At 47.6% G+C, this 19,555-nt stretch overlaps 2 protein-coding genes across 2 annotated transcripts; one reads left to right on the forward strand and one right to left on the reverse strand.

The window, feature by feature from the left end:
• The first annotated feature begins 10,898 nt into the window (after positions 1–10,898).
• LOC112874739 (transcription factor MYBS3) lies at positions 10,899–13,825 on the forward strand. Its single transcript, XM_025938238.1, has 3 exons — positions 10,899–11,342; positions 12,625–12,833; positions 13,090–13,825. Exons 1-3 carry the CDS (start codon positions 11,072–11,074, stop codon positions 13,555–13,557), a joined length of 948 nt encoding a protein of 315 aa, XP_025794023.1. The 5' UTR covers positions 10,899–11,071; the 3' UTR covers positions 13,558–13,825.
• Positions 13,826–15,149: 1,324 nt separating this feature from the next.
• Positions 15,150–18,737, reverse strand: LOC112874738 (hexose carrier protein HEX6-like). The gene is made up of 3 exons (XM_025938237.1): positions 18,495–18,737; positions 17,567–17,892; positions 15,150–16,574 (listed from the first exon to the last, which is right to left on the reverse strand). Exons 1-3 carry the CDS (start codon positions 18,634–18,636, stop codon positions 15,480–15,482), a joined length of 1,563 nt encoding a protein of 520 aa, XP_025794022.1. The 5' UTR covers positions 18,637–18,737; the 3' UTR covers positions 15,150–15,479.
• Between the last annotated feature and the right edge of the window lie 818 nt (positions 18,738–19,555).

Below are 19,555 nucleotides of genomic sequence, written 5' to 3' on the forward strand. Positions count from 1 at the left end.
GGGAACGCGAGGAGGCGCTAAAGGAGGAGTTTCCCCATCTATTTAGGAACCAGCCGAATCTCGAGGACGAGATTCATTTAAGTCGGGTAGGTTTGTGACGCCCTGAAAATTTCAAATTTAAACTACGCGTTAAGGTGTCCTGACCGAAAATTTATTCGTCGTAAAACCCTGATTCCCTCCGTTTCACCGCCACACTGACGGCCAACGCGAGCCTGACCGCCGTCCCATCCCGCACCGCTCACGCGCGACCGTTTTCCGCAATCAGCGCCGGCGCGATGCTGTTCTTCTCGCGCAGCGCGCGGGCGACGCACGCGCGTGGCCGACCGACCGCGGTCGCCGCCGCGATCGGCGCCGACGCGCCCCTCCCTTTTCTCTCTCCCTCCTATTTCTTTTCTTTTTCCCTTTTTCCCTCTCTTTCTTTTCTTTCTTCCTTCCTTTCTTCTTTTCCCTTCTTCTTTCTCCCCCTTCTCCTCTCCCCTGCTCCCGGGCGCCGCTCAGCCCGCGCCGCCCCCCATCCTGCTTGGCCCCGAGCCACGGCCCCCCTCCTCCCCTCGCGCGCGCACACGCCCCCGTGCCCGGCCGCCTGTGCCCACGCGAACGCCCGCGCGTGCACCACGTGCCGCGCCGCCCGCCGCGACGCCCGTCGCTCACCGCGCACGCCGGCTGGCTGTGCGCACCACGCCCCGAGCCGCGCCGCCCGGCCTCTGGCCTCGGCCACGCCGCCCCGCCCTCACGCGCACGCCGCCTTACGCGCGCGCACCGCCGGACCGCGCGCGCCCGCGACCCACGCGCACGCGCACGGCCACGGCACGCATGCGCAACCACACGGCTGCCGCACTGCCCGTCGCCGCTCGCCGCTGCTCCCCTGCTGCACCGCCCTGTGCCCGCACAGCGCCCGCCCACGTGCCCGAGCCATCGCGTCGCTCCGGCCTTGCCGCCCGCGCCGCCGCTCCACGACACGGGCGCCATTAAGGTGCTCCGCGCCGCCCGCCGGCCTCCTCACCGGCCACCGCCGCCCACCCCCTCTGGCCGCCTACAAATAGACCCCGCGCGGCCCGCTACCCCCCCACAACTCCCACCGCCGCCCCTGCCCTCTCCCCTAGCCCACAGCGCCGCCGCCGCCCGTGACACCGCCGCCGCCCGCCTGCTCCCGTGGGCGTGCCTCCTCGCCCCACCGCAGCCCGTGGTGAGTAGGGGGATCGGTTCCCCTCCTTCCCCTTCCCCTTTTCCCCTTGCCCCGAGCCACCCCTGGGTCTCGGCCGGCCGTATTGGCCGCCGCCGCCGGCACCCCCCACCCCTCCTCTGTTTCGTGCGGGAGGAAGGAGGAAGAAAGGGGCTTTTTGCCCAAAGCCCCCTCCCCTTTCCCTGTATTACCCCAAAGAAACCCCCTTACTTACTCTCTTTTGCAAACGGGACCCCGTTCTTTCCGTTATTTCAAAAATAAACCCTCCATTACATAAAACTAAACAAAACCGACACCCTTTAGCGTGCCCTGAGTATTTCTAGGATTCACAAATAGGTCCTTACTCCTTCCGGATAATTACGAACAAGCCCCTGGACCCCCGTTTAATCCCTGAAACCATCTTTGACTCGTCATTTTATGTGCGAAACGACCTCCGATCGACCCGAAACTTTACCACGCCCTTTCTAGTATAGTCCTAGCCACGCCACTGAGAAACCACCTGAAAATATTACCCCTACCTCCGTAACTAAGTTATTTCCGATTCAAGCTCAACGATAAAAGCTTTTAGTTCTCTCGCTTGATTGTATGCCTGTTTGTTTGCGTCATAGGACACGGAGTGAAAGAAGAAGTCCCTGACTGCGACCAAGCAACCGAGGACCAGTTTTGTGACCCCGAACCCGAGGGACAGTGCTTCGATCAGGACCTCCCGCAAGGGTTTGACGATGGCAAGTTCAATTCCGCCCTTTGATGCATATTTTTGTCCTAGTTTTTATAAACACAACCCAGCGGCCTGTTTTATAAAATTGCATGGTTTTGCTTGCTGGAAACATGGTAGGATAGCCACCCTTGTTTGTGATAACCATACCTTGACCACCTAGTTTTATAAAGAAATGTGTGCGTGTGGGAAGGGATAAAATGTGGTTTTGAAAGATGAGTCAGACGGGATGGATGGCATTTCTGTGTGATTTGCCGTTGGTGTGCTCGTACCTGTGTGGTTGAGCGAGGAAGGGAGATATCCATCTTGTCACCCCTAAGGACCGAGTTGATGTGTCATCTCACCTAGCTTCCTGTCGTGCAAACCACTTGACCGTTGTATGGACAACAGCTTAGCCTAACCCCACTAGTTAGTCTGATAGCCATCAGGAGAGCTGGGAGCAACGGGTGATCAAGGGGACGGGATAAGCTCTGTGTGACTTATGCCCCGGTTAAACCTCGGTTATAGGTCGAATGACCCCTTGATAGATCCCGTGGTGGCTAGCCAGGTCTAGCTAAGATGGGTAAGGGCTACGATGGGATCTGCACCGGCACTAAGGTGTTCGTGCTGTGGTACCCCACCTATGGGTAAAGTTGCACACCTCTGCAGAGTTAAAATCTATTCGAATAGCCGTGCCCACGGTATTGGGCAAGTTACAGTGTGGTCACATAACTAGTGTTTCTCTCTGGGAATGGTTGGACTGATGTGGGTTGTTTGGGAAATGTCCGGCCGCTGTGCCGTGTGCTACGACGGACGGGGAGTCCGGTAGCAGTTTTAAACTGGATCCTGTGTGGATCAACACCATGTGCTCCTTGATGCTTAACGACTTGTTTTTAAAATGTTTTAAACGAACCTTTGCATAAAGTCGAGTTTTCCGCAAATGAACCATAACCTTATCCTTGGATTATCCTGTGCATTTAATTCTGTTATAACCCCCTCCGCGGTGTGATTGGACTTGCTGAGTACGTTCGTACTCACCCCATTCTTACTTTTACAGTGGAAGATCCCGACTACATCCCCGAAGACGACGAGTAGGGTTCCGTCCTGCACCCAGTCTTGCCTGTGGGTGAGGTCACCGTTGGAGCTCCGCATGGCGCAAGACTCTGATGATCCCCTTTTCGTAGTTAGTATAGTAGTATGGATTTTAGTTGTAATCCTCGCGATAGTGGCGCTTCACTGCCCATTACCGTGAAGAATTGTACGATGATGTACCATCTGATGTAATAAAAGTGTTATCAGCCTCCTGGGACTGATAAAGTAACACTTTTAAGTCTTCCCTGATGGGGGGACGCTTCAACGTGCCACCATTTAATCACCATATCTCACCTACCATTCAAGCAAGCAATATTAAGTTAATATTAGAATCATCGCTTAATTGAAATCAAATTATTTTACTAACCAAAGTCTTTATGGTATTCTCATTGCAAAGCAACTCTGGCTGTGTATGATCTGCGCTGTGGTGGCATCGAATGTATGTCTCAATATAGCTTGGGGCCACCCCACTTTGTGCCTCCAGCCAAAGAAGAAATTGTGATATTGCAAGCAAGTACATAATAATTAAATTAAAATAATAAACACCTACCATTCGACGAGCCAAATGAAGGTGTCCATCGGCCCCATATCTTTGTGTAACCCGTGGTCCTGCTTGACGATTAGCTCTCTTCATCTTGGATTTTTCCACAAAGCTGGGTGAAGCCCAATAAGCACAAAGTGCTCGTCAAGCATCTGGACGCTTTCTTAACCACGGAAAACCACTAATATCAACTTAAAAATACTCATCCACTCGAAGATATATCTTAGAAGCGCCCAGTTTCTTGTTCATATCTTGTTGCTTTATTTTCTTGTAGTATAAGCACACACACACTGTATACGAGCATTGGACATCATGTTCCTAACCATCTTCGTCGCTGCCTTGTCAAACACAGAACGAGCCCTAGCTTGTAGGCACTGCTCCTCCTCCTTCGGCAAATGATACCTCTCCTAAAATGAAAATAAATTAGTCAGACAACTTATAAATGAATCAAATAGATAGTAGTTATACAAGTTATGATAAAAATAGTACCCAGAACTCATTCCAAACCCTCACTGCAGTCGTGACACCCTGATCATCTGATTGCAGCTTATAGTGCTCCCACTTCAATGCAGCCTGAAGCACATCTCAAATAGTGACCATTCCTGGATAGTGAAACCGATAAAATGTTCCCAATGTTGCATTCACAGATTTTAACCTATTTTTTCCCTCCCAACAAATGTCACCATGACCAGTACCATGCCTCGTTTCATATGTTGTCAACATTATTTTGGTTGCACGACGTGGTCGTTTTTTCTTACGGACCTCAGAAACTATTATATCACCGGTGTCACCATCTAATTTGTCAAGTGCCATCCAAATATCAACTTCAAAAGGTCCATTACACTCATCTTACTGAAATGCTTCAGAAACAGTACGATCAACCTCACATTCATCGTAACCTTTATTTCCAGGAATAGGCGATCGACCAGGAGGACATACTTTCTGAACAATCCACCATGGTTCTAAACTTTCCGAACGGTATGGATACGACATATAATATACCACCTCAACTTGATGTGCGAGGGCAAATGGATTGTAACCTGAAAGTCGCAATTTATGGTTCACCTCCACTAAACCAAGTTTTTTGTTATACTTTACCTCAGAACCTAATTTATTATTGAATCAATCACAATAAAAGAACACAACTCTTAAATCTTTTGAACCTTCAAACTTCAGCTCCACTATATTCTAAATGACACCGAAATACTCCGTAATAGAACCATCTGAGGCACTCGCGGTGGTTACAACTCCACTATTTGTTGTAGCGGTATGTGAATTTTTCTCTTCAAACTTGGTTGAACGGAACCAAAATCCGTTTATATCATAACAACCATAACTCCTTGCAGTCGTGCTTCCATGTGAAAGCTGTCTTAGATCATCATGGACACTGCTATCCCTCATGCACTATAAATTTTGCAATTTTGTTAACTCATAACGAGTTATATAAATAATGTAGTTAGAGTAGCAATGCTTACATATTTTCTAAACCATGTGACAAAATTGGGACCACCACGTAAACCCTCACGCAATAAAGTTTCAACCTGTTTAGCAGTTGGTTGTCGTGCATATCTCCATTCTTCTTGATCAAACAATCTACATATTCTTTATTTAACATAAGTACATCGCTAAACGTGAATCGCATATGAGATATATGATGGTACTTACACGAAATATTTGTCTATCTCCTCTATATTTGTGTACATATATAACAATGCAGTGTTCCATTCTTGTATGCACATTTCATAAACCAAACTAGCACCGACGGCCTTACCAGTCCACTGAAACAACATGAGATTGCTCCTCGGTTTCTCATGCGAGGTGTGGTAGCGCGGTATATGAGCATTAATGTTATTTTCTTCTGCAAAATATGTGCTCGTGTATTATGAGATCTGCTTAAGATAGAATGCCTCAGCAATGCATCCCTCCACTCGTGTTTTATTACCGATGGTTGCTTTAAGTCTCTTTAAGTCTTGTTCTATAAAGTACATCCACCTGTATTGTATGGGGCCACCGATCTCAGCTTCATAAGGCAAATGTACTAACAAGTGTTGTATTACATTCATAAAACCCGGGAGGAACACTGTCGGTACATTCAGACAGGAGTACTTCCTGCTAGTGTGTCCAGCCCGAGGGGCGTGAGGTTATCCGTAACCTCACACTAAGCCTTTGGGTGACGGGGCGTAGGAACCGGGCCTGACAACTGGGGTCACGGTCTCTGGACCTCACCCCGTGCTCTAGCAGGTCCGGCGCCTCCACGTGCCCACCTAGACAAGGTGCTCAGGAACGGCTACCGCGGGCCCGAACACCGCGGGGTAGTCCGGACCCCTACGTGTGGAAGCCAGACCCTAGGGGGCCTGCGCGCCTGGGCCAGCCTTGGCGACCCGGACCTCCCTTCCCACCGGGGAAGAGGTCCGGTGCCGCCATGTGCTCTTGGGGAAGTGGCCGCTAATACCAGCACCGTCACGTGTTCGGAGGGTTCCAATCTTCTACGAGAAGCCAACCCAACTAACGCATTAAATGCGGGTAGGTGGGGTGCGCGTGCCCAAGACAGAGTATGGGCTGCCCACTGAAACGTTGGGCAGGAGGGCCGCGGCGTACGCTGCTACAGTGCGCACGGAGGCTACAGCACGGCAGGTCAACATAGCCCATAGCCCCTTCGCCTGTCAGCGGGAACTGTGACCCAATAGTGACAGCACGTCTCCCATGTGCGTGTCACTGGCAGCAGACGCTATGCAGGCAAAACGGCACAAGACCAAATCCAGATGGAGGATACGCACGGGAGCCGAAGAGGAAGATTTCCGAATCTGTAGCATTTCAGGCTCCAATGTGTACGTTATTTAGTATATCGCCGGGTCCACCTGTTGGGACCCCGCTCAGTGTACGCGCTCCCCTTGAGCCTATAAAAGGGAGAGTGCACGCGTTAGAACACAAGTCTCTAAGGTTCACAAAGGCACTCACAAGCACACACAAGCTTTCCAAAGTCCCAGAGACACTCAGACTCACAAGCAATACAACACACAGTGGACGTAGGGTTTTACGCTCCGGCGGTCTGAATCACTCTAAATTCCTTGTGTGCTTTCCGTGTTCATACGCCTCTTGATCTAGCATTCCTTGGCTTCCCCCAAACTCATCCTAAACTAGGATTAGGCGGGTTCATTCCGCCACCCGGCTGGAGAAATTCTCCGACAAACACCTTCTCCATTTTACATATTAAGACAGGTATTTCCTTACTCAGTTTTCTCATTGTACTGTAACATCTTAACGGGCACACTTGTTATCTGCATACTTCCATCTTTGTTCACCATCTTCTTGTATCTGCACTTCTTACAAAACGTGTAACGAACAGTACTTGAGATTTTTATTTTTCTTCCAAAATAACATGCAATTATTCTCACACATATGAATTTTGTGTAGTAAAAGTCTTTCGAGGACTTGTGAGGTTTCGGAAGTATGTCCAATACTAAATCAACAAGACCATTATAATAACTTACTGAAAAGTTGTACTTCGACTTAATAGCCATTAATCGTGTCACAGCAGCAAGCTATGGTAAAGTAGTGGCCCCATGTAATGGTTCTTTTGATGACGCAAGCAGATCAAAATATTCTGGGATCTCAGCAGCATTCTCAACATGCTCGACAAAATCATCCATCATTGCATCCATCCTATCTTCATTTTTCACAAAGCTATGAACTAGGTTGTATGCCTCCTGCTACTGTGACTCCCTATGCTGGTACCACCTCTCATAATTTGGCATGAAACCAGACTTGCAGAGGTGACGCTCCTTTTCAATCTTCACTTGACGAGAACAACTCTAACACTTGTTGCATGGACACTTTGCCAAACCACCGCTAGGAGACAAGAAAAATACATAATCAACAAAAGCTTGTGTGTTGACCATCCACTCTCGCGTAGGCATTCCGTTACTTCTCCAACCATCATACATCCAACTTCAATCATCTCCCATTTTCTCAAACTAACTACTTCATTAACGAAATTAAGAAATGTTACTTCCTTAACGATACTAAGCAAACAAAATTTATCAAGCATATGTAACACAAATCTTTTTAGATATCATTAATACTATATATTTTTTAAGAAATGAATCAGAAATCTTATAACAATCACAAATTTTCTATGAACAGAATCACAAATATAGTTACAATAAGATCAACCACATTTCTAATAGGATTAACCAAAAAACAACTACAATCAAGAGATTAATACCTGAGCTCGAGCAGGGGACGGCCGAGAGGAGCACGTCGGCGGTGGCTCGGATGTGTGGGTGGTGGCAGCACGGGGGGCAGCACGGGTACCACGGGCGGTAGCACTGGGGGCAGTGGGGGGGGCGGAGGGGGTAGCAGCACGAGCACGGGGGGGGGGGGGGGGCGGCGCGCGGGAACAGTGGCGCGTGGGGGCAGCGGCGCGGGGGTGTGGGGCGCCGGCGGGCGCGTGCGAGGGCGGCGGCGCGGGGCGCTGGGCACGGCGGCGCGCGGGGGCGGCAACGGGGCGCGGGGCGGGGGCGGCGCAAGGGGCGAGGAAGACTCGGGCGGCAGCGAAATAAAGAGAAGGTGAGGTGGGTGAACACTTAGGGCAACTGTATTTTCGTCGGCTCGAGTGAGGCCGACAAAATTAGATTTATTTTCGTCGGCTTAGGTTAAGCTTATGAAAATGTTACTTTAGTTTCGTCGGCCCTAACTAGGCTGATGAAAATAGTACTTTAGTTTCGTCGGCCATAATTAGGCCGATGAAAATAAGTATAATTTCGTCGGCTTTGGTAAACCGACAAACTAATTTAGTTATTTTCGTCGGCTTGCCGTGGACCGACGAAAATAAATGTAGCCGATGAAATTGAGTTGTTTTGGTGTAGTATGTGCCAGTGAGCCGTGGCACACACTCCGAAATCATAATTCTCGGTGGGGTTTGGTTTGACTTGACATGGACGCACACAGCAAAAAAATCTGCCAATACAACCCAGGACCGCAGCTGATTGATATGAACCTGGAGCATTTGTAAAATACGGTTAGTATCTTGACCATGTGAGTGAACTCCATCCAACCGCATCAACAAAATAATGTCATGACGATCTGGAGGTTGGTACGCAGCTTTCTCTCTACATGTGTGCAATCTCCATCCCCTTTTATAGCACTGGATGATGAGGATAATTACGCGTCACTCGGTCGCGATAGACTCCTGATTTTTTTATTTTCTTACGGTCGCTTTCTGGTCCACATATTTAATCAAGTATAACTTTTTTCTTAGTAAGAACAGGAAGCAAACTTAGTCTGAGAGGTCACTGTCAGCTCAAGATACCATACAACTCCGGATTTTTGTTTTCACCCCGAGTACCGTGTAGCGAAGGCATGTGCACGCGCCGACTTCGTGTTCATTATTATCCGAGGACAAATCTGCTAGGCTTTTCCTTAAGTTATCTACTTATCTGGCTGGTCTGCTGAGAGCTCCCGGAGAAGCTATTTTATTTAATACCAGTTCTGACTTGTGAGCAGATAACATTCTGGGTTTAGATAAGCCGTCCTCGCCTCTCGCTTGACGTGATCTGGTGGTACGGCGGCACACTGTTTGGAGCGATCTATCGTAATGTCGGTTTCGGAGCTGATCAAATCTCTTGCCTTGCAGAGCTCTCATGGGTTGATCCCTTTTGACCTTGCCGGTTTGCTTCAGAGTTCAGGCTGCCTGATCGGTATCTGTTCCTGAAAAAGGTACGAGGAATTGCGTGCGCCTCTTGCCTCTTGTTTCCCATGGGTCAAGCCTTTGCCCCGCAAAGGAGCCTACACGGAGGCCCGCCGCGGGCGATCACGCGCTGCCAGATGCTTGCAAGTTGCGACCGCGGGCGATCATGCGGTTTGACTGGTCTCCTCATCGTCCTTATTTTTGTCGGCACGCGGCACGTCAATGATTTGATCGCCGACGCCGTATCCGGTGTGCGCACGGGTCGTGCAACCGCGCCCTTCCGCCCAGATTCCATTTCCACTTGTGTGGCCGTGCACCAAACACTCCAATCTTCCCGTAAATCTCTGAAGATTCAAACGAGTTCCGTTCCATATCGCAGATTACTCGATTTGTGCACACCCATACTACATATCTTGTCACTTTTAGATTGATCTCCTAGCCCATCGGACCCTAACGGGCCGATGGGCTACCTCACCCAAGCGCCCTGATCGGGGGCGCCCCAGCTCAACCCTAGCTGGTGGGCCCCGTCGCGCCGCGCAATATAAAGGGGGTGGGGGCCAGCGGCTCGCATCACGAGGTTCGACGCGCCGCCGCCGCCCCACCCACAGTTGACCTAACCGATCTAGTCGTGCGCGGTCAGCGGCGGGAATCCCCTCCGGACGTCTTCTGCGCCTCTGCCTCGACCTCAAGCTCTCCGACGCGATCTAGACCTCGACTACCGCGAGCACGATCGTCTACGGCCGAGCGACCCCGGGCACCCGAACTACATCACCATGTCGGGCACATCTGCATCCGCCGCCGGCCTAGGGCACGAAGGTATACTCCGTGATATCCCCCTCTCTCTCTGTCTCTCTAATCATCTCTATCTCTTGATTAAGCCATCAAACAGAGCACATTCTAATCTAATTGATGCATTAGCCGATCCAAAGTACACAACAGTCACAACATCGGACCTACCCATATGGTGAGAGGAGAAAGGAACAAACTAATAAAGAGAGGTACAGCCCAAATCCGAAAGACTATCTTGTTTCAATTGTTTTTCAGCGCGATGATTTCAACCAAATATTCATGTGATTGTATTCGCTATTTGGATCATTAGAACATTAGGGTAACATATAGCTGGAGTATATCGTAGCTTCGTAATAATCTTGCAAAGTCTCCGCATAATTTCGTTCGGATCGAGCCAACATCTGTTGCGACCATTCATCGCCTTCAAAAGACCTCCATTCCAAGACTGTACATGAAGTTTTCAATTCCTAATATTAAGCAAAAATTACATGGTATAGAGATCGCATTTCATCTCATCTCATCACTATGAATACTTGTCCCGGAAGAAAGAAATATGCCCTCCCGGGTCTTGAAACAGATGAGAAACGGACAAGACCGACGAGCGGCTTGCCATTGCTCACCACTCACGACGAAGTGGACAGGAAATGTGGATGAAATGGTCCGAGGACCCGGCGATGAAAACGAAACGAGAGGAGACGGGAGCACGGCGCAGCGAGCGGAGAGGAGACGCGGGACGCAGCCGTGTCCACGGACAAAAGGCAGGAGGAGCCAGCCAGGAAGGGAGGGAGGCGTGCCCCACAAGCCGCTGCCCAAGTCACACGTATATCCCCGCGGGAATATCCGCCACGTGGACGGCCCACGCTCGCCGACCACCTTAACCAATCACCACTCAACAGTTCAGTTAATCCCTCCCCCCTTCCCCCTCGCCTCTTCTCCACACACGGCTTCCTCTCCTCCCCCCGCTCCTCCCCCATCACCACCAGTCACCGCCACCACCACCACTCCTCTTCCGACTCGCGCAGCCGCGGACCGAGGCGCCCGCGCGAGCCCTAGCTGGCGGCGGGAGGCGGGGGCGGCGCGGCGATGACGCGGCGGTGCTCTCACTGCAGCCACAACGGGCACAACTCGCGCACGTGCCCCAACCGCGGGGTCAAGATCTTCGGGGTGCGCCTCACCGATGGCTCGGCCATCCGCAAGAGCGCGAGCATGGGGAACCTCTCCCTCCTCTCCGCCGGATCCACCAGCGGCGGCGCCTCCCCCGCCGACGGGCCCGACCTCGCCGACGGCGGCGGGGGCTACGCATCCGACGATTTCGTCCAGGGGTCCTCCTCCGCCAGCCGCGAGCGCAAGAAGGGTGAGCTACCGATCGATCTCTACCCCTCCCCATCCACTCTAATCGATCATCAGTCACTCCTAGCTGATGCGGGACCCTAGATAGTAGATCCTCTCCGTCCCAACTAGGTCCAAACTTCCCCATTCATTTAGCTGGTGTTTTGCTCCTTTTTTTTAGATATATTTATGCTCAGTGATTAGGAGTCGTGTAAGCTCGGGAAATGGATACAACTACATAGTACAAGCTCCTTAGTTATTACTGGGGCAGCCTAGCTGCGAGAAAAGCATTAATAGCCTTAACAGTACTACGGCACTACCAGTACTATTGTAGTTTGTACAAATGGGTGGATTTGGTACTACTTGGGTCGATGCATATGGCACTCGAATTCGATCCGTTATTGGTACAAGGACCACCTGTGGAGGTTCTGACTCCTGCACTGTTTGATTGGATTATGGGGATGTTTCGAGAAGCTCAGCTCCAGAATTTTTTAGAATAAGGGGTATGGATTGTTCCAAGCAGTGGCATCAGTTTATTTGGGAGAAATTTGGCCTGATTTGTGATGCTGAAAGGCTGTAGGGCTATAGGGGGATTGTTCCAAGCAGTGGCATCAGTTTATTTGGGAGAAATTTGGCCTGATTTGTGATGCTGAAAGGCTGTAGGGCTATAGGGCCACCTAATCAGGAAGGAGTGAAGGACAAGCAGAGCAATAGAAACTGCTGCGCTAACTGCTAACATATAGTCTTAGGTCTACCATACATGTCCCAGCGGACAAGTCTTAGTGTAAATGCACTACTACACTGGGATGCAATCACTAATTATGCAGTTCCAAATTCCATCTGTCCATACTTAATAAGGAAACAGGTTGTTCATAGGTTCAGAGCAAAATCAAATGATTGATTAATGAGTACCAATGGTCTACAAAGCCTGTCTGTCTTTATTGTTGATTATGCTGCTGATTCTTGCGAGGTTTTCTGAGAACAGTGATTGCTAGTTCTTGGTTTATATTTGGTGGTGGGTGGTAGGTGTTTTAATGTAAATCAAGGGGCAGTTGTCTTCAGATTATGCCAATCCTTTTTAGCTCTGTTCTGGTTTTGTGTTGTTTGACTAGTCCCTTATGTATCGATGGTACCCTCCCTATATGTTTTGTTTAATAGCGAAGTAATGTGCTAACTTTTCCCATTCTTCATTAGTATGCCGGTGTTCATCGATTTCTGTTCACTGGCTTGTTGCAGCTTCGCATATTACTGCCTGACTGCATTCTGGACTTTATATGCCATGTTGCTGATTAAGATTGTTCTGGTAGGTGTTCCTTGGACTGAAGAAGAACACCGGAGGTTTTTGCTGGGATTACAAAAGCTTGGAAAAGGTGATTGGCGAGGAATTTCTCGTAATTTTGTGGTCTCAAGGACACCCACTCAAGTAGCAAGTCACGCTCAAAAATATTTTATACGCCAATCAAATATGAGCAGAAGGAAGAGAAGGTCTAGCCTTTTTGACATGGTGCCTGATGAGGTAATCATTTAATGCAAATGTTGCTTTCTATGGATTTTTTCATACTTATATATATGTGTAGTAGCTACACCATCACTATTTTTTGTGGCAATATATATCATGTTACTTATGCTAGTGCAGTTTTTTTCGATCTAATTCTTTAGTTTGTGTATTTCACGGACAGCTATGACATTGTCCCGTCCTGAGGCTCATTAGGTGGTTCTTATTGTGCTTTGCATATAATTTAGAACTGAATTGTGTTCTCTTTGTTTTACAGTCAATGGACCTTCCACCCCTTCCTGGGAGTCAAGAACCAGAGGCCTCAGTATTAAATCAACCACCGTTGCCACCACCTGTGGAGGAGGAGGTAGAATCGATGGAGTCAGATACTTCTGCTGTTGCAGAAAGTTCCACAGCTTCTGCTCTCATGCCAGAGAATCTGCACCCAAGCTATCCGGTGATTCTTCCAGCTTATTTCTCACCGTTCTTGCAATTCTCAGTTCCGTTCTGGCCAAACCAGAAAGATGGAGATGATCTGCCACAAGAAACGCATGAGATTGTCAAGCCTGTTGCAGTTCATTCCAAGAATCCAATTAACGTTGATGAGCTTGTGGGCATGTCGAAGCTAAGCATAGGGGAAACTGGTCAGGAGACAGTATCAACTTCTCTTTCGTTAAATCTGCTAGGGGATCAAAATAGACAATCAGCTTTCCATGCAAATCCTCAAACGAGGGCTCAGGCCTGATCTTCATCACACAAAACTGCATTAGATGAAACCCTGGCAAAATAAGCTTTGCCTCCTTGTTTTTTTTTAAATATTTAAGATTAACCGTCTCTGTAGCTTGTATCATGTGCTGTAAGTTATGCTATGTATGAATGTATCTGTTGTTTCTCTGGCACGCATGATATCACACTATATGTTAACAAAGTCATTAATGTTAGTGCTGATCTTGATGGTTGTAATGTTGTAAACTTTTTGTAAGAAGAAAGTGTTAGTCAGTTCTGTGGGCGCAGTTCTCGGCCTGATGTTTCATTGCATTGCTGAAGCTGATTCCGCTGGATCACTGGCCATGCTACTGTGTTCGTGATATTGCTCTGCTGAAGTTGGTTATTCTAGCAGCATGGGCACGAGTTCATCATACCGATTTAGCTGTTTGCTGCATATTTGCTACTATTTCGTTCTCGTTGAGTCAGTTGGGTTAATAAGTTTGCGCCGAGCACAAACTGTTTGATTCTTATGTGTATGTGCGCCCGGCACAACGTTTGATTCTTCTCGTGCAACATGCTTATAGAATATTCTTTGAGATTCTATTGGGTAGCACCTTACCTTTCGATCCTGGTGACTGGTGCTCTCACTTGCATTCTGCACCAAGTGTTACATGTGTGGTTGGTGACAGTAGTGACAAGTGACCAGTCCCTTTCATGTTATCTTGGTCATCCAAGCACAGGTCACCATGTCACTTTTTTGTCTTTATCAAAAGTCTTTCGCTTTGTAGCGTTGCAGGCTGCTAAAAGCTCCAAGAATCATCAAAGATTGTTTCACCAGCAACATCAGTCCCGTCTGCAACAGGCATGTTATCTAGATCCATTTTCTCCTTTTTCGCTGAATCGGAGTGACTTTCTCAGTACTCAGTAGTATCTTTGTCATAGTGCCGGTCAGTGAACTTTTTTTTTTATAAAAAATGGGGCATGAGTGCTGCCATTCGTTGAAGGAAGAGAAGAGTGAATACAAAGAAAAAACGTCAGCTGAAAATGGAAAACACGCATCAGACAACTAGAAATGTTGATCAGAATCACCAACATGTTTGGTAATTTCTTTTTCCGTTTGTAGCTACATCAAAAAGAAATAGCAAGGCTGTTTCTATATTCCTGTCGGATGTATCATTTCTTGTTTCTTACCATTTGGAATGGCCAGCTATAACAAACTCACAACAGCAGACAGGTCAGTTGTTATATATTTACATACAATCGAATACTTACATCAGCTAATCACAATCCTATATTTTCCTTGCAGGTTTGGTCACATACACTCCAATTAAAAAGGAGCCAGGAGGCTAGGTCAGCTAGGAGACATAATCTCTTTTTCTCCGAACCGAAGACTTATCAGTAGTGTGTGTTTGTCATCGTGCTGATCAGTCATGTCAGCATCATAAGTAATTCTTCTTTTTACAGATGAACATGAAGGAAAATAAATAGCAGGTCCATTTGAACATTCTCCTTATATAATACTACCTCCGTTTATATAATACTACCTCCGTCCAAAATTACAATTCGTTTTGACTTTTCTAGATACATATATTTTGCTATGCAGCTAGATGTACACTATGTCTAGATATATAGAAAAACTACGTATGTATAAAAATCAAAATGAGGGAATATTTCTAGATCCTCACCATTTGGAAATTGTCATTGTCAGTTATAGGAACTGACAATGCCAGCACACTAGTGACTTACTCTAGTTCATTCTTCTTATATAATGTTTCTAGATTCCCACCATTTGGAATGGTCAGTTACAGGAACTGACAGGGGCAACAGACATAGTAACAAACTCTAGTTACATACAATCATACATTTACATCTGCTAATGACAATCACATACTATATTTTCTTTGCAGACTATATTTTCTTTGCAGATTTGATTAAATGCACCCCCAATTCAGAAAAGCACTACAAGCTCGGCAAAGCTGTTTTCCCTGAATTTGCTTGTTTCTTCTCCACTTTCTCCCCTACAATCTTCTTCCAGAACCAGTGTCTCGACCAGACCTGCTCCATCTGCTCCATGGGCAGCTTCTTTGTTTCCGGCAAGAACAGATAAACAAAAAGTGTCATCAAGCAGATCCACCCACCAAAGACAAAGAACGTTGCTGACTTGATACTACAAAGAACCTCAAGGAAAATCTGGCCGATCACGAAAGCCATCAAGAAAACCACAGCAACAACAATGCTCTGCCCTGCGGACCTGATCTCCAGTGGGCAAACCTCAGCAGGGACCAAGAATGTAAGAGGGCCCCATGACCACGCAAAGCCTGCAACGAACACACACATTGTGATCAACACTAGGTATGCATACTCATTGTCCATGTCCTCATAGTCCTTGAACTTTGCAGCCAATATTGCACCAACAGTGAACTGCGAGAGGATCATCTGCACACCGCCTATAAGGAAGAGCTTCCTGCGCCCAAACCTGTCAACCACCATCATCGCTATGATGTTGGCAAATGTTGCGCATAGGCGTGTCACCACCGAGGAGAAGAGGGACGCCCTCTCCTTGAGACCGATTGTCCTGAACATGACTGGTGCATAAAAGTTCATCACATTGATCCCAGTTACCTGATTGAAGAATGGGATCAGCAGTGCAATTACAAGCTGTGGCCTGTACTTTCTCTTGAATATGTTTCTGAATGGATACTGTGTTGTCCTTGAGAGGTTACTAGCAGAAACCAAGTCATCAAGCTCTTTTTGGACTGAGGTTGTTCCACGCAGCTTCTGGAGCAGGATCCTTGCCTTGTTGGTGTCACCATCGTGTTGGATTATAAAGCTTGGTGTCTCAGGAAGGAAGATTGCGCCGATGGTTAGGAACGCAGCAGGGAGTGCTGCCATGGACAGGGATATCCTCCATCCCCATCCTGCTGTAATTTTTATAACAAAATAGTTGAGGATGTTTGCAAAGAGAATGCCAAGGCTGATGCAAAGCTCAAAGCCATTGTTGATTGCTCCACGGTATCGCGGTGGCGCCATTTCGGACAAGTACAATGGGATTGACTGCAAATACAATTTGCATAGTACAATATTAGCACAGTTCTGTTTGTTCACCAGGATACAAGGAACTATTACTATTATATAAGACATCTAGTACAAGCTACAGGTGAAGGAATTATCTCTAATTCATAAATACAAAATGAAATGAAGCTTGATTACCCTTGTTTTCTTTAAAATATGTGATTATATAGGACAGTATTATTAAGCTATTGATGTGTTAAGACCTTTCGTCTCCCTTTCTCTTGCAGAATGTGAATTTCTGAAAATTCACTGTTTTTTCTACTAGCTATTCTAATTATTAGGCAGTAAATACAACTACCAAAGTTGAAACTAGGAGTTAAAATGGAAATCTCACTTTTACTTTCCAGCTATATTGTATGTCCACTTGATACATATCGCTTTATCTCTCCAAAATTTCAAGGTTCGAACATTCTTTAGAAAGCAACTATTCTGTAAGGGAGCGCACAAAGATGGACACATGAGTACTTGTCGGATTCTGGTTGATGGGTCAAAATCCAGCAACAACAATAACACTTGAAAGTCATCACATGTCGTTGCTCAAACTTTGGCTGTCTATTACTGCCAACTTGGGAGCTGGAACAAATCACACCCACAAGAACCCTTTGTCTTTAGTCACCCAGTCCAACTCAATGAAAGACTTGACCTGTCTACAAAAGGTTGCATCTCAAGTCTGACACTGGTTTCATAGCCAGACACAATTTTCTGCGTTCATGACAGATACGCACGCACAGTCATTTATGTTTCTAATGTTCTAGAAAAGTGTACTGATTTATTGAGCTATATAACATGTCGTAAACAATTCAAAGTCTTTTTTTTACTTATATTGCACACGCTTGACCACATCCAGTGCCTGTGTTTCCTTCAAATCTGAATTATTCTACAAGTCTGACGAAAGAAGTACTGTACTACTGATTTATGATTTCTTGAACTATATCTGTGCCATATCACATACTAATAATTCTAGCATAAGTTACCTGATTAGTGAATCCCAGACCAATTCCGAGTAGGATTCGGTTAAGGATCAGCATGGGAACATTTACAGCTGCGCCACCGAACACAGAGCCAGCGACGAAGATGGTGCCACCGATGAGCATCGACACACGGCGGCCATACCTCCTTGTGATGGAAGCCGCAACGAGAGTTGCGACAAGGCCAGCAATGTACAGGGAGGACGTGAACATGGTGAGGAGTTCGCTGTTGAACTCGCAGTAGTGGCTCACTTTGGTGTCCTGCATCTGACTCTGACGGTACACCTCCGGGAAGAACCTCTTCAGGAATGAGTCCATTGAGGTGACGCCACCTATCACACACACGAGCAGTAATTGAACTTTCACGAAAATTTAATTGGAATCCATGCATAGAATTGATGAAATTATGAAACGTTCACCAATTCCATTGACTAGTGAAATCAGGGAAGGGCTGATATTGCCAGGTTCTGCAGTTCCAGAAAGGCAATGCTACCTTCTCTGCTCGACTGGAACCTATATATAGATATCTTAAACTGAAATAGTGTGCGATAGGGGTTCTGTTCTGTCTTCCGTGAATGGCGATTTAGCGATGAAGGACGAATCGTGATGCGGATCCTTTCTTCACTGAATCCTTCTCGAGTTCTCATCCAAATTCACTCAAAAAAACAAAGAAGGCCATGTCATGTGTTCATCCACAGCTGTTGGTGGCAACCAAGCTGAAGGCGAAACGTGAGCTGAATTTGGCTCTGCCCGACCCGGCCCTGCCGTTGGTTTTGGCCAATGCATCTTTCAGGCCCAGTCTCCCGTATAGGCCGTAGCCCCACGCAACCAATCACCCACGCAAATCCTGCATCCCAATCGACTAATGGCTCTACGAAATTGCGTGCAAAATGCATACACAGCAGAAAGTGAGGAACCAGCAGGCGGCACTAACCGGAGATGCCGAGGTCGTAGCCGAAGAGGATGCCGCCGCTGCTGGCGACGACGCAGGACAGCACCACGAACGGCGTCACGCGGCCGCTGTACCCTTCCCCGCCGTCCGCCAGAGCGCCCTCCGCGAACGCGCCGATCGCCATCTACGAATCCGTCCTGTCCCGGTCGCCTCCCCCGCTAGCCCCTATCCAGCTTCAGCTTCTCCTTGGCAGGGCGGAGTGGAGTGCAACGGCTAATAGATACTGTCGCCGCTCTAGTGCCGGCAGTCTATTAATCCGGCGGGTGCAGACGTGTCCACGCTCGCCGACGCCGCCCTTTAAGACCATAATTTTTAAATTAGGAGACTAAATAAATTTTTTTAGATTTTTGGCAGGAATTATAAAATTTTATCCAAATTCTTTTAATTTTATAATATTTATCGTGAATTAATTAAAATATTTAGCCCTAAAAGGAAATATACGGTTATCTAGATTTTGTACATTTCATGTTAATATATTGTGTTATTGATTGTATTCAGTTGGATTTAAATTCTCCAATTTAAATTTAAATAAATTATGCTTGGTTTCTTTTTATTCAAATAAAACTCTTCCTTTTCTTTTCCTCCCTCTCTCTTCCTTTCTCTTAGTCCGGCCAAACCTTCTCTCTTTCTTCCTTTCTCCCTTTTCCTCCCACGCGACCCAACCCATCCGGCTCAAACACTTCTCTCGGCCTACCCCGCCTCTCTCTCCTCTCCCCCACCCGCTGATAGGTGGAGTCCACCTGTGGAACCCATCCCAAGCTCCAGCCAGGCTCGGACTTGCACCCGAGTCCAGCCGGCACACGCCTCCTCGCGCGTCTTGTGTGGCAGAACCAACTCGAATTACACCGGCTCAAGTACGCGAGTCCACTTCTGCGGGCTCCAACGTGCTTCAAACGGTATAATCCCTTGGCGTGTCGGGTAACGTCCCGATAAACCACCGATACAGGATCAAACAAGGTACCCCGCACGAAGGCGAGTCCAGAGATACAAATGCCATCACATTTTACATCACAGGCAGATATATTACATGAGTGTTTAAAAGT

Source organism: Panicum hallii, chromosome 9 (assembly GCF_002211085.1).
Source record: "Panicum hallii strain FIL2 chromosome 9, PHallii_v3.1, whole genome shotgun sequence".
Taxonomy (NCBI): domain Eukaryota; kingdom Viridiplantae; phylum Streptophyta; class Magnoliopsida; order Poales; family Poaceae; genus Panicum; species Panicum hallii.